The sequence below is a fragment of the Pelophylax lessonae genome (assembly GCF_965119305.1).
Source record: "Pelophylax lessonae genome assembly, chromosome: 2".
Classification (NCBI taxonomy): domain Eukaryota; kingdom Metazoa; phylum Chordata; class Amphibia; order Anura; family Ranidae; genus Pelophylax; species Pelophylax lessonae.
In genome coordinates this window covers 328,799,670-328,815,413 of record NC_138769.1, presented here as the reverse complement: position 1 = coordinate 328,815,413, position 15,744 = coordinate 328,799,670, and the positions used below count along the sequence as shown (strand labels likewise).

The 15,744-nt window shown below is 42.1% G+C and overlaps 1 protein-coding gene across 1 annotated transcript in view; it reads right to left on the bottom strand.

Moving 5' to 3' along the window:
• Positions 1–404: 404 nt before the first annotated feature.
• The window catches only part of OSCP1 (organic solute carrier partner 1), a 68,387-nt gene continuing 53,047 nt past the window's right edge, over positions 405–15,744 (bottom strand). Inside the window, exons 7-11 of the mRNA XM_082244716.1 lie at positions 15,509–15,637; positions 5,371–5,440; positions 3,273–3,412; positions 2,327–2,390; positions 405–946 (exon numbers count right to left, since the gene is read on the bottom strand). Coding sequence (XP_082100842.1) covers positions 830–946; positions 2,327–2,390; positions 3,273–3,412; positions 5,371–5,440; positions 15,509–15,637 — 520 coding nt within the window. The 3' untranslated portion in view covers positions 405–829. The remainder of the gene's footprint in view (positions 947–2,326; positions 2,391–3,272; positions 3,413–5,370; positions 5,441–15,508; positions 15,638–15,744) is intronic.

Below are 15,744 nucleotides of genomic sequence, written 5' to 3'. Positions count from 1 at the left end.
CGTACATTCCCGCCAAATACTGTAAGCAGGAAGCCTAGTAAAGTGACTATTATCTGTCCCAAATGCATTTTAAAAATGCTAAGTTGATGTTTCACACTTCAAAGATTTAGGCTCCATTCACACCTTTTGCTTTTGTGTGGAGCATTTTTGGAGCGGCACTATTCATTTGCATGGACCTCCCTCTGCTTTAGAAAACGCTCCAAAGAAGGTTATGTACCAAATCGTGGCACAGAGCCAGAAGCGTTTGGCGTTGGGATTTGTGCTGCTATTTTAGAGCGCTTTGTCGCTCGACAATCGTGGCAAAATCGCACCGTGTTTGGGGTACCACTAAGAAATGATGGCATCGCAAATGGGTCCTGCGTTTTGCTGTGATTCTGGAATCGTGGGCAGAATCGTGGCGATTCAAATCTCCTAGGTGTGAACAGAGCCTTAGAGGTAACTTAAGGGTTATAAAGATGACTGCCTAACCAACCCAATCCACAAATAAATATGGTAAACATCATAAGATGATGTGATGTGCAAAACTTGATACAGGTCTCTTTGTGAATCACAAAAAAAAAGAGAAGATGTCAAATGTCCAGAAAAAATATATTCATAGACATACATATATACACATCAATATTACAAATGTTACAAATATAAAAGTGACCTGTCACTTTATTTTTATACAAGCTGCATTGTTCGGCTTGTTATCAGAACTATTACCATTACATGAAATAGAGCAGTTTCTGTTTTCACATGGTAAACAGTCACCATCCCAGTATTTGAGAAATATAAATTATATTATCAATATTAGACTAGGCAGAAATTAAAAAGCTTCTTTTTGCCATCACAGCCCATCCATTAGCGCTAGAAGATCATCTCCTTTGCTGGTAATCTGTACCAATGTCTCCTCGGATTGAAACTCTCCCATAATGCGAGAAAGCTCTTTATTTCTCTCCTGATCCTGAAAAGGTAAATGGAAAATTTGTTTAACACCAAAATTACAACTATAAAAGCATTCTATCTCTTAAAAGTGACCTAAAATTCTTTGCTTACTGTGGCTATACAATTACTTTTTTATTCAAACCTTCTCCAGCACAGTTATAAAGTATGTTTGTGTGCTTTATAAATGTAATTTACTTAAGGCTCTAAAAGCAGGGCTCCCCCATCATGGACTCTAAGGGAAACTCTGACGGGGGCCCTGATGGAAGGGGCGGCTCTGACGGGGGCCCTGAGGTAAGGAACGGCTCTGATGGGGGCCCTGAGGTAGGGGGCAGATCTGGCAGGGGCCCTGAGGTAGGGGGCAGATCTGGCGGGGGCCCTGAGGTAGGGGGGCAGATCTGGCAGGGGTCCTGAGGTAGGGGGCAGATCTGGCAGGGGGATCCTGGTGTAAAGGGCGACTCTGACGGAGACACTGATGTAAGAGGATTCCCTCACGAGGACTTTGAGGTGAGGGATGACTCTGATGGGGGCCCTGAGGTTAGGGGCAGCTGTGGCAGGGGCCCTGAGGTGAAAGGCAGCTCTGGCGGGAGCCTGAGGTAATAGGTTGCTCTCACGAGTACCCTGAGTTGAGGGGTGCCTCTGACAGGGGACTCTGGTGTAAAAAGTGACGGGGCCCTGAGGTAAAAGGCTGCTCTCACTACGACTCTGAGGTGAAGGGTGACTCTGACAGAGACCCTGAGGTAAGGGGTTTCTCTGGCGGTGGCTCTGAGGTAGGGGGCGGCTCTGGCGGGGGCCCCAATGTAAGGGGCAGCTCTTGCGGGGGCCCTGAGGTGAGGTGCGGCTTTGACGGGGGCCCTGAGGTGAGGGGCGGCTCTGGTGGGGGCCCTGAGTTAAAGGGCGGCTCTGGTGGGGGCACCAAGGAGAGGGGTGGCTCTGGCGGGGGCCCCAAGGTGAGGGGCAGCTCTGGCGGGGGCCCCAAGGTGAGGGTCTGCTCTCAAGAGGACTCTGAGGTGAGGGGGGGACTCCGACAGGGGACCCTGATTTAAGGGGGGGGGGGGTTTCAGTGATGTCCTGTGGTATACAAAGTAAGGGTACCGTGGTCCTTTATCAATAACCTCCTATGAACCATTAAATACTCATAACGTAGCAGGGCCAAACTCTCTTTTATCATAAAGAAAAAAGTAGTTGGTCACATGGATAAGATATATTTTTTACTGCTTTAATATTGGTTGAAACATAACTGAACAACTTGGAGAAAATATTGCTTACATTTAGAAAACATGTAATTTGTTATAGTCCCTGTAGCTTTCTTTTGGGGAGCCTGGAGAAACTTGGGAATACTCAAGAGTTCACAAGAGGCAACACAATACAATAGCTCCATCACTGTTAACTCTTCACTTACTTCACTGGCTTCAATGTTGATCACTTTGTAAGACAGCTCCTCTGGTCTCGTCAGTGCTGCTTGCCTTTTTACATGTCAAAAGAAAGATGTAACAGCTGAATAACAGTCACATTACCCTATAACATACTTGTTACTGTCAGAAAGTTTATATCTTTCTAAAAATTATTCTTATATAAAAGGTTAATAATCCTAAAATCACAAATATATATAAACTGCATTTTGTATGCAGCATTACATCAATCAAGGCCTAGCCATTGTTTAGTACAGGGGTCTTAAATCTATGGCCCTCCAGTTGTTCAGGAACTAAAATTCCCATCATGCCCTAGTAATGTCTGTGAATGTCAGAGTTTTACAATGCCTCATGGATTTTGTAGTTCACCAACAGCCGGAGGGCCGTAGTTTGAGGATCCCTGGTCTAGTACATAAGCAATTTTTAGTAATTCTTTGTTCTCACTTTGTATGGCACTGCACTTATTTTTGTGCCTGCTTTTCACTCAGGATTGTAGAATGTGGGTCTTCGGGCCTGCCCTGATGTCTAAGGGGTGGATGTGTGGGCATCAGGTTCCTTCCTACCCTTCCTTGGTGGGACCCTCTTTGGCAGAGCCCCCCGCTTATTACTCGTTTGGTAGTCTTAAGCTGATCATCCGAAGCGGGGTCTGCTGGGCCTTTTGGTTAGGTGAACCTGAGTGTGCCTTCAGAGAACTTGTGCCCTGGGGGCCAGGGAGGGGTCCTTCCTCTTTGGAAGGGGACCATTGACATAGCCTAGTGCACTTTTGTGTGTACCTTCACATGCACTTTTTTCGTTCATTTTGGTGTTTTGTTTTTTGCACACAGCACTGCGGGCTTCAAAAAAAGCTCACACCACAATATTCATGCCTGTTATGATGTCCTGAAACAGTTTTCTCCTGATATTTTAGGACATTAAGAGGAATAATCTCCCACTTACTCCTCTTCTTCATCATTGGTGAAAAGGTTTAAACGGAAGATGTGGTCAGCACTGGAGGGCTTCTTCAGTTCCATACCACCCATTAGCTGTGCCAGGAGGTTTAACTCCTCTTTTGCCAAAGGATTTGGTGCAATATTCTCCTATTAAATAAAAAAATAAAAATATAAATATAATATAAAAAAAATAAACACACACACACACAACAGTTAGTTTTATTATACAGAAGCCTTACATTATCTGTGGAGGCTCTAAAGATTATTCCCTTTTCTGCTGTAGTCTAGTCTCAAGTAAATAGTGTTTCCAGTGGATCAGTTCCCAGTTCGGATCTAACTATCTCTGGTACACCGATTTTATTCTTTTGGAAAATTTTGAAAATAAAACAGGTTCTGATAACTGAAGAAAAATTTAAAAAAAGCTTTGGCAATGCTCTACATTTTCTTTGTCTTAAAGTCAAACTAATGCTGGCCATATACTAGCCGAAAAATCTTTCGAAGATCTGTCATTTGGTCCGATCGTTCGTTTTTCGTCCAGTCAATGGGCACAAATAGAAAATTGTTTTTAACTTTTCAGAGCCGAAAAATCGAAGGAACAGTTTGGAAAATTCTGCCGAATGAACGAACGATAAATGGAAAGGTTAATGTGCTTCTTGGCCGAACTGTTTGCACTAGGCATATGTGACTAACTGAATGAAAAAGGTCCATTGAACGATTTATCGTTTGAAATTCGGTCATTACATGATGGTACGATCGTCTGATCTCACGGCCGATTTTTCGTTTTTCGAAAATGAGTTTCGAATGATTTTTCGGCTAGTGTATGGCCAGCTTAAATCTACATTTTTTAAAACTGCGAGCAGACAGCTATTGATTTCAGAAGAGGCATGCTGTGTCTCCTCTAAAATAACATAAACTTATCTTCCTGCACGTAATCTTCTACTGAATGCACACAGAGCTGCGCACATGTAGCTCATTATGCATTCCCAGCACACTTCAACTGTGCCAGCATGACTGACTCCCGTGCACATGTGCAGAAAGAGGTCATTCCTTGCCAGCTAACCAGGAGGCCGAAAAACCAGCACTTGGGGAAAGAGGACTAGTGGCTGGCGTGGGATGTAACCGTTGTATCACTCGAAGGTTTCGGCGTGTATCCTGCAGGGTTTAGTTCTGCTTAAAAATAAAGCTTTATGCTTAACCATACTGTTCAGCTACAGCACAGTGCAAAAACATATTTTTTTTTCAACTTATGAGTGCCAATTCAACCCTCTTTATTCTCAGCTGAAGAAAAATCAAAAAACATGTTTTCAAATTACCTTAAGCCTCTATTTTTTAGATATTTTGGATTGTAAAAGCCAGTTCACAATAATTATTGTATAGGTTATCAATCCTTAAAATACCATGATCGTCAGGCTGGCAATATGTGCGAGTTTTGGGGAGGGGTGTATTGAAAAAAGCAGGAAAACAATTTGTCTTATCTAAAAAGAATACAAATTATCATCATTACACTTTTTTATTATATAACATTTTTTTAATAGGCAACGTAGAACTAAATGGCAAAACTTTTTTTTTCAATTTGAAAGGGAGTGCTATTACCCCTGTAAGGTTTATTTTTGCCATCTGTGCCCCATTGGGGAGATTTACCTTTACTTCCTGTCCCATAGCCAAATACTAATTGAGAGGAAATCCCTGCAAAATAAGGGAATTCCTTGGGGACCCCCAGGTCATCAGAATTAGTGTCACTATTGGAAGATTTCCCCTCGATTACTTTTCTGGGGACAACCAAAAATGTAAGATTTGTTTTACTTTCAATGATAATGGTAACAGGACATATAGAGTATGAATCTCTATAATGGGTCTACAGACCACAATAAAAACTGACAAGGAATCTAATCTATCTTCCCTCTATCCAAAACTAAAAAAAAAAAAAAAAAAAAAAAAGTTGCCTTTGCTTATACTTTAAATACTAAAAAAGAATTCCATACCCAAACTTTTCAAATGGTATTCAAATAACTTTAATCAATTTTAGTGAATTGAGTAAAATTTAGTGGCTTGGTCAGGTTATTCCTTGATGTGGGTTCTTTCTTTCTCCAGCTGGTTGGCCTTACCTTTGTGTGTGAAGCTGAACTTTTCAATGTCCCGGACATGTGAGTCTCCACAGAACGGCTTACACTGTACCTGTTAACATAGTCCACATTTAAGTACACTCCTTTGTAAGTAAGACCAATACTGTCTTCCTACAGTATTGCTTTCATGGCAGTTTAAACATTTAATGCAAGTTATTCAAATGCTTATTCTGCATAGTATAGGCTGAAATGTACCACTAAAAGTGCATCAAATGCTATGCACCGACTACAGAGCTCTCATGTCAGTAGTAACCTCTAAGCAGAAGCTGTGGCCAATCTTCCTTGAACAATACTGTATTGCAGATATTGTTTCATCTTTACCTAACTGGATATTTCAAAACTGCAAACTAGTTAACTAATGATGCTCATTAAAGATTACAGCAATATAACGGACTTTCTTTTGTGAAACCAAAGTGTCCTGTCTAAGGTAACTTATCCTTACCAACTGCCTTGAATGAGCATTTTGAGAGTTGCAATAGGGTTAGTGATGTTGAGCATAATTGGTGGACGTTTCCTTTTGTCACCACATTCTGGTCTAAAGTTTTTGAACTCATACATTTCACTCCATGTAAAGCAGGCCATAGATTATGCAATTTTCTTTCCTCGATTCTCTCCCTTGGTGCTTTTGTGTTCGGCCAGCGGGGAGCCTTCCCCACTGGCAGAATACAATCACATGCAGAAAAAAAAAAAAAAAAAAAACGACATGCTGGTAGTACTGAATATAATCAATGGATTTAGTACAACCAGCCTGCCCATAAATGGATCAAATTTCAGCTAGTCCCTTCTAAACCAGCCGAGATTTGATCTATAAATGGCCAGCTTAAGAATACTGTGCAACCAATAGATAGCTCTCCCACGTGATAAGACCGTTGCGCTATTTAAACAGCAACAGAAATTGGCCACATGAATCTTTTCTAGCCACAAAACAAACTATAGCCTCAGTATGGAAATCACAATCCCTCCCCTTACATGAAGTCAAAACCTGTCTCTTTGTGTTTTTATGGATTATTGAAAAGGTATCCAGCATTCTGTAAGATCCTCATGGCAAATTTTCTAAGATTTGGGCCCCTTGGGTTACTTATGAACTTACTTCCATGGTTCCAGAAACACTTCCAAAGCTTTAGCTTCCTTTAACCACTTCAGCCCCGCCCACCGTACATTTACTGCGGCACTCAGCCACTGCTGGACAAAGCGACGTAGCCCTACGTCGCTCGCTCCCACGCGCCCCTGGCCCCGCTGATGGTCTGATTGGGTTCAGAACAGATCAGTCATCAGGTCAAGGCCAATGATTTTTGGCCTGGACCTGTTGATCTGTCCTGCCAATCAGAAACGTACCTGTGTAATGTAAATATTGGCACAGAAATGAACCGCTCTCTCCTCCAAAAATCCTTTTTGGATTCATCGAGAGGAGAGAGAGGCTCAAAACCGTGAGTACTGCACCAAGCACCCACCCACACACACACACGTAGATAGGCACATTTAACCCCCGATCACCTCCCAGTTAACCCCTACACCCCTTGTCACATCACACACTGTATACAGTATATAGTATATGTATTAGTGTGACTTGGTTTAGCGCTTGCGACCGTTCCTTTTAGGCTTAGGATATCCGCCACCCCCCCATAAAGATTTAACCCCCTGAAACCCCCCTGATCACCCCCAGTTAACCCCTTTCCCCCTGTCACATTGCACACTATATACAGGTAATATAGTGGTTTTCTGTATTACTGTGATAGTGTGATTGTGACTTCAGTTAGCGCTAGCGAGTTCATTTCTGTCCCAAGTAGGTTTAGGGTCCCTGCCACCCCCCCAATAAAGATTTCACCCCCTGATCACCCCCAGTTAACCCCTACACCCCCTGTCACATTGAACACTATAGACAGTATATACCATTTGCCTATATTTCTGTATTAGTGTGGCTTGTGACTTGGTTTAGCGCTTGCGACCGTTACTTTTAAGCTTAGGATACCCGCCACCCCCCCAATAAAGATTTAACCCCCTGATCACCCCCAGTTAACACCTGCATTGCCCTGTCACAGTGTCACTTTTATAGTGTACAGTTTTTTTCTGATCACTGTCACAGGTGACATTAGTTAGCGTCAGTTTAGGACAGCGCAGATCCCCGGCGCATAGTTAGAAATATTAGTTAACCCCTTGATTACCACATACACACATATTACTATTGTAGTGTTTGAACAGATCAATATCTGATCTGATCAGAACTATACTAGCGTCCCCATAGTTTAGTGTTCCCAAAACGCGGTGTTTGCACCATCAGCACTGATTCCTGCCAGCACCTGCGTTTAGCCCCTCCGCCCACCCCACCCCACCCCACCCAGGCAAGTGCAGTAATCCATTGATTACTGTCACTTCCAAAAAACCCAAAACACACAAAACCGCTGTGTTAGCAGAGTCAGGCCTGATCCCTGCTAGCACTAGCAGTTTTTTTTTTGGTAGCGGTTGAAATAGTCCTTGACTACCAGGTGCTTTTTTACCTGTGAGTCACAGTACTGTACCTGTAAATTTATTTGCTAAATTGACCAAATGGTGGTACAGTAGTGCAGAGGCCTACAGTATACTGACCATGTCAGATGAGAGTGATGGGGAAGCCTCACTGGCAGAATCAGGGTCAGTATACGAACCTGAAGAGAGCAGTGGCTCCCTGGCAGATAGCTCAGACGACGGATGGGTCCCTGTTAAGATCAGGCATACCCGACCCCATTCTGGAGTTGCTAATGGAATGAAGGAATTGCAGGGTGCTCGTATGGAGCAGAGTGTTGGTACTAGTGCCGCTCAACCTTCTGGTGAACTTGCAAGCACCAGCGGCCTAGTACACCCTGGACCTAGAACAACCAGCACTTCAGTATCACTTGGTGATGTGGAGAGTCCCATAAGTGCAGTTCAAGCTGGTGCGGTGGCTAGCACAAGTAGTGGCCCGCAGCCACAGCAAATTCTAAGACAGGCCCGTAGAGCCCATAGTGCCCTCCCTGATGCGCTGGCATATCCTAATTGGCAGCTCACTGATACTACAGCGCCTGTACTCCCCCCCCCCCCCCCCCCCCATTCACTGCCCAACCTGGAATCCACGTGGAAACAGCCAATTTTACTCCCCTGAATTTTTTTGAGCTATTTATCACGGAAGATCTTTTCAGATCTATTGTGGACCAAAGCAATTTATATGCTGGTTAATTAATCGCCACCAACCCAAATTCGCCCCTTACCAGACCATTCGGCTGGAAACCTATAACGGTTTCCAAGTTTAAAACCTTTCTGGGCCTTTCTTTCAACATGGGCATAACCAAAAAGAGTGAGTTGTGGTTATATTGGTCCACTAACCCAATTCACCATTTGCGCGTGTTCTCTGCTTCCATGTCTAGGGCGAGATACAAGCAAATTCTGCGGTTCATGCACTTCAAAGACAATGAAATCTGTCGTCCTCGGGGAGACCATGAATATGACCGGCTCCACAAAATGCGGCCCCTCGTAAACCACTTCAATCAGCGGTTTGCAGCCTTGTTGTCTGCGTTGATGAGTCCCTGATTAAGTTTACTGGCCGCCTTGCTATGAAGCAGTATCTCCCAAGCAAGCGTGCCAGATACAGGGTCAAGCTGTATAAGCTGTGTGACAAGGCCGCAGGCTATACAGTTAGTTTCCGGGTTTACGAGGTAAAAGATAGCACTGTGGAGCCCCCCAACTGCCCAGACTACATAGGGAGCAGCGGCAAGATAGTTTGGGACTTGGTGTCACCCTTATTCGGAAAGGGGTACCATTTGTACGTGGACAATTTTTATACAAGAGTGTCACTTTTTAGTCACTTGCTAGAATTACAAATTGGCGCATGTTGCACCGTGCGACCTAATCGCCGGGGCTTCCCCCAACGGCTTGTAAATTCCCATCTTAGTCGGGGGGGGGGGGGGGGGGGAAGAGCCTGCTTGAAAACGGACAAATTGCTTGCAGTGAAGTGGAGGGATACACGGAATGTTTTCATTCTGTCCTCCCTTCACGCAGACACGACGGTCCAAATTACTACTGCAACTGGTGTTTTGGAAAAACCCCTCTGTGTTCACGAATATAACCTTAATATGGGAGGGGTGGACCTTAACGACCAGCTTTTGGCGCCGTACTTAGTTGCCTGTAAAGCCAGACAAAGTGTCTGTTTATTTATTCCAATTGGCTATGCTGAACGCCTTTGTGCTATACAAAGCGTTAGGATGAGCTGGATCCTTCCGAGAATTCCAGGAAAAGATCATCGGAGCCTACCTGTACCCAGGAGGTGCTCCTGCCCAACTTCCCCTACCAGATGCAGTGAGCCGGCTGCATGAGAGGCATTTTCGTCATGTCCTCCCGAATACCCCTACCCAAAGACACCCCCAAAGAAGATGTTGTGTCTGTAGCAGGCGCGGATTTAGGCGTGACACCAGCTATTATTGTCCCTTCTGTCCTGACCAACCTGGTCTCTGCATCGGGGAATGTTTCCAACGCTACCACACTAGTGGAGTATTAGCATAGGGTACAGCACGACACAGTTCAGGGCACACTAACACAGGGTCTCGAAAGATGTTCGATGGCTATTGACATTTCGAGAGACCCTAACCTGGAATGTTGCAGTTGAGAGAAAAAAAAAAATACAAAAAACATTACAAAAAAAATATAAAATAAAAAAGCCAAAAATAGTTGTCGTTTGAGTTATTTTTCTGTTCTTACACTGCTCTTCTACTTCTACTCTTCCTACTGTACTTTTACTGTACTTTGTTATTGTTTTTCATTCTATTGTTAACCAGTTTGCCTTGCAGGTACACTCGTCAGCTGCCACACTGATTTTATATATTCTGACACAAACAGCGTTTGCGCTCAGCATATATGGAAATCTCTGATGGCAGCGCTGTAGGAGGTGATTTCCATTAGGTATACATGGAATTTTGTCATGTATACCCATCATTAGAAAGTGGGTTTGAATGTTTTGGGCGGCTAATGGTGGGTGTACTACACAATTTTCTTGCGAAGATGTCTGTTAGGTTCTCTTTTTTTCATTGAGCCCACAGGCTGCATGAAAAAAAACAAAAAACACACTATATGCCAAACAAGGACCAGCAATGTACTGGTACATTGCTGGACTTTGAGTGGTTATACCGGGATGATGCCTGCAGATTTAGGCATCATCTTGGTATCGTTTTTTACAGCCAGCGGTCGGCTTACATGTAAAAGCGATTCTAGCAGATAATTAGCCGCTAGACTGCTTTTACAAGCAGTGGGAGGGGACTCCCTCCCACTGCCTTCTGCGGTTTTTCTCGGGCTCTCCTGTCCCACCGGATAATCCGAGAGTGAAGTCGGTGGTTCAATTATCTAACCATAGAGCTGAATGGAGACGAGAATGGCTCCAATCATCTCTACAGCCTAAGATACCGGAAGCTACGAGCATTTCATGGCTTCTGTTTCACCAGAAATAAACAGAGCCATTGGTTAATTGGGAAAGCATCTTATCACACCAATCTTGGTGTGGTTAGGTGTGTTAAGGTCAGAGGAGAGATCTAGAGTCTAAAAGACGCTAATTTAAAAAAAAAAAAAAAAAAAAAAAAGAGTACCTATCACTACAGATTGCTATCATAGGGGATATTTAAATTCACTATAACAATAAAAATGATTAAAAAAAAAAAAAGAAAAGAAAGCAAAGGTGTCAAAATAACATAAAAAAAAAAAAAAATCAAGCCCCCCACTAGCGTTGGTCTAGTGTCATATGTAAACCGCAATTGCAGCATGTATGTGAGGTATCACCGCGAACGCCAGGTCGAGGGCAGTAATTCTTGCAGCAGACCTCCTCTGTAAGTCTAAAGTGGTAACATGTAAAGACTTTTAAAGGCTTTTAAAAATATATGTAGTTGTTGCCGCTGCACAGGCGTTCGCAATTTTTAAAGCATGTCATGTTTGGTATCTATGTACTTGGCATAAGATCATCTTTTACATTTTACCAAACAATTTGGAATTATATAGTGTATTTGTGCATTAAATTAAAATGTTTTTTTTTTTTCGCAGAAATTTTGGAAAAAATTGTTTTTTGGGGTCCCGTACACAGCTAGGCTCCCAAAAAGTCTCACACATGTGGTATCCCTGTACTCAGAGAAGCAGCAGAATGTATTTTGGGGTGTCATTCCACATATACCCATGGCATGTGTGAGAAATGTATCTTTTAGTGACAACTTTGTGTTAAAAAAAATAAAAAATAAAAAAAATGTAATTTCCCCAAAACTTGTGGCAAAATATAAAATATTCCATGGACTCACCATGCCTCTCAGCAAATAGCTTGGAGTGTCTACTTTCCAAAATGGGGTAATTGGGGGGGGGGGTTATGCTATCTTGAAATTTCAGGGCCTCCGAAACTGTGATAGGTAGTGAGGAGTGAAATCAAAAATTTACGCCATTAGAAAACCTGAAGGTGGTGATTGGTTTTCGGGGTCCGGTACACAGCTAGGCTCCCAAAAAGTCTCACACATGTGGTATCCCTGTACTCAGGAGAAGCAGCAGAATATATTTTGGGGTGTAATTACACATATACCCATGGCATGCGTGAGCAATATATAATTTCAATGACAACTTGTGTCATTTTTCAAACACCTGTGACAAAACAATTAAATATTCAATGAGCTCAACATGCCTCTCAGGACATTCCTTAGGATGTCTACTTTCCAAAAAGTGGTAATTTGGGGGGGGGGGGGGTGTACTGCCCTGCCATTTTAGCACTTCATGAAATGAGATAGGCTTTCAGAAAGTAAAAGCTGCATAAATTCCAGTATTTACACCATAGTTTGTAGACGCTATAACTTTTGCGCAAACCAATAAAAATACGTTTACTGAGATTTTTATTTTGTCAAAGACATGTAGCTAAATACATTTTGGCCAAAATATATGACAAAAATTGAGTATATTGGATATTTTTTAAAAGACCATGTTGAAAATGCAATTTTTTCTCAAAATTTTCGCTCTTTTTTTATTAATATCGCAAAAAATAAAAAGTGCAGAGGTGATCAATTACCACCAAAAGAAAGCTCTGTTTGTGGAGACAAAAAGGACATCAATTTAGTTTGGGTACAGCATTGCCTGACCGCGCAATTGTCAGTTAAATTCACGCAGTGCCAAGTTAAAAAAAGGGGCCTGGTCATTAAGCAGCCACATCCTCCAGGGCTAAAGTGGTTAAAGCCTAAATTAAATTTAAAAAAAATAATATCAGCACATGGGTCTATACTTTAAATGAATCTGACGTGTCCCTGGTGCTGCTGGCTCTGCATTCCTTGAAATCTTCTTTCTCCAATGCCCCCCTAACCCATCTGTCATAATCTTTCAGTGCAGTTGGGGTTAATAGAGCTGATAGAGCTGTGACCAGAACTTAATAAAAGTGCCTAACTATGCCCACCCTTTCCACCCACCTCCTCTATTCATTGAAGTCTTGTTATAGCCTCTATTAATGAAATGTGATCTATGAATGGAGGGAGTGGACCTTACAATGTCAGGCAATGCATTTAGGAAATACCCTGGAGCTCTACTGTAAACATTACTTAGGTGGTTGCAGTATATGTTGAACATCCGGTAGACAGGGATCTACTACACCAGGGCTTGACAAATTTTCCTGAAATCTAGGAGCCAGCTAAAAAAGTTAGGAGCCAGTTTTTTTTTTTTAAACTAACAACCAAGCTTTATTTAAAAAAACGGATACTAAATTTACACATAAATACGACTAGAACCCCACTCTCCTCTAGCGCAATTGGATGAAAACAGACTGTCTGTCTCTTTCATCCGATGCCATCTGATCAGATCCACGGGATGGATAGAAAATAGAACCACCATCCATCTGCTTTTGGCGGACAGGATCAGATGGCGGCAGATTACTGCTCCATAGAGGAGAATGAAGGGTCCGATCAGGTCTGCCTGAAAAACTGACAGGCGGACCTGATCAGACAGCTCGTGTGAAAGGGGCCTTCGGCTGTGGCATGGCGATGAGGAAAAAAAATAAAAATAAAAAAAAATATTATATATATATATATATATATATATATATTTTTTTTTTAATAATAATAATTGGAAAAAATAATATATATTTTTTTATTTTTTTTAATAATAAAAAAAAAGAAAAAAATATTTAGTTTTTACATTTAAAAAATAAATTAAATTAATAATAAATAACCACACTCCCTGTCAAAGGTAACTAACTGGACAGGGAGATGGTAATGCATTGTGAACAAACAGGCAGTGGAAACAGTAATTACAACAGTCATTACTGCCGGCCACCACAAGAGGGCACCAGTTCCCCATTGGAAGCCTCTCATCTCAAGTAGGCCGAAAAGCCGGGGCCTCAATTTTCGGACGGCCCGGAAGTCCGTGCACTCCGTGCGTGGAAGTCCGTGCAAAAATCACAGGACACCTTCTGCAGGGCACCCCAGGCGCCAGGTCGCTAATTCTAGTCGCAAATGCGACCTGGCGCCCGGGTTTTGTCGAGGCCTGTACTACACAGATTCTTTTTTTTAGATGTAATACTGTGCAACTCAGAGTCACCACTACCCTACAACTAATCAGATATTTTTTGCCCACAAGAATAAATTAGACACACTATACAATGGAGTAAAACGAATACAGCAAATAAGAATATTGCCCTGGGACTTTAAATGAGGAGAACCACTTGATATAGGGTAAATATATGTTCAAATTTATTTAAAGATAAGGAAAATCATCATACATAGAGTACATATACATGTGCGAAAACGATCAGTAGTGATTACATGATAATATACATGCATAAAAATTGCAATTATATTGATACATGATGATATCCGTTCCCCTTCTATCCCTATATTCATGTCCTTGCTGTACAGGCATACCCCATTTTACATACACTCACTTTACGTATACTTGCGAGTACAGACACAGCTTGGTCAACTTGACATGGCACTGCTTCCTGTCTAACATTGGCGTCTATGGGAAATCTTGGTCAGCTTGACATGGCACTGCTCCTAAACCATAAGTGACAGGGACAGCAAACCTAGAGAGAACTGAGAGGACTACAACATATCCTATTTTGTGGCTGGCCAACTTGCCTATGTAATCTACCGTGTCAGTCCTGAGTCCCCTTAATGTGCTCCCCAAGTTTGGTGTGCTTGTCACTTATGGTTTGGGAGCAGTGCCAAAACCTGAAAAAACAGAATAAAACATAAAGTGCAACAAAAAGTCATAAACTTCATCCCTCTCTATTCTTCGAAATAACGATTGTATCGCAAGGCTTGGGTAACGCAGGAAAGCGCGTTCCTATAGCCTAGTAAAGTAGTGTAGTTACCTCCTATAGCCTAGTAATGTAGTGTAGTTACCAATATTAGTATTGTAACTAGTTAAAAATTAAAAAAGTAATGTAGTTACTGTAATCCGTTACTTTGTAACTCGTTACCCCCAACACTGTTTGTAACATACATATGTCACACTCACCCTCCACTTATTCCCCAGTGGATTGTCTCTGATCCTGCACCTTCAGGTCCCGGACCAGAATTGCCTTGCCGCCACCAGATGGGAGTGTCGCCTTATAAGTATGGGTCTCCCAACAGGGCCCCTTTAGTTTTAATATCTCATTGGCCATTGTAATGTATATTTTCAAATTTACATTCTATATTTTTTAGATATGTCTATGCACATCTACATCTGAGGAAGTGAGCAGTGGCTTACGAAACGCATTGAGTTAGAAAGATGCTTTTATATCATCAAGTATCAAAATAATTCCAATTTTTAAGCATGTATATTATCATGTATTTACTACTGATCGGTTTGGCAGATGTATGATGATTTTCCTTACGTTTAAATAAATTTGAACATATATTTACCCTATATCAAGTGACCACCTGTGTTCACCTCAATTAAAGTCCTAGAGCAATATTCTGTTTCCCTGTATATGCATATTTAGGGATGGAGGTGTGTCACTGGCAGCACCGGACCTTTTTAATTGTTGTATGAAGTAAAACTAAACACAAGATGTATTATATGGTCTACAACAGATGAAAAGAGTGGGTCCGTGCTGTGTGTGTATGTGTATGTGTGGGGGGGGGGGGGTCTGGTCTGCCAAATTTTGTAATACAGATGATCAAACACTCACATATTGGTCCCCAGCTTAAGTACTCGGTCACCAAACAGATCATAGGAGCCTTCTCGAAGAGGGCTGACATAATTCCCACCATTCTGGAACTCCACTCTCTTCACCTCTTCCCCTTTAAAACTGAAAATCCTAAAAAAGGAGAAAATACCTTTATAAAACACATTACAAACCATTTAACTGCAGAACATACCACTTCATAGGCTCATCATATTATTCCATACAGTTTTATTGTAAAA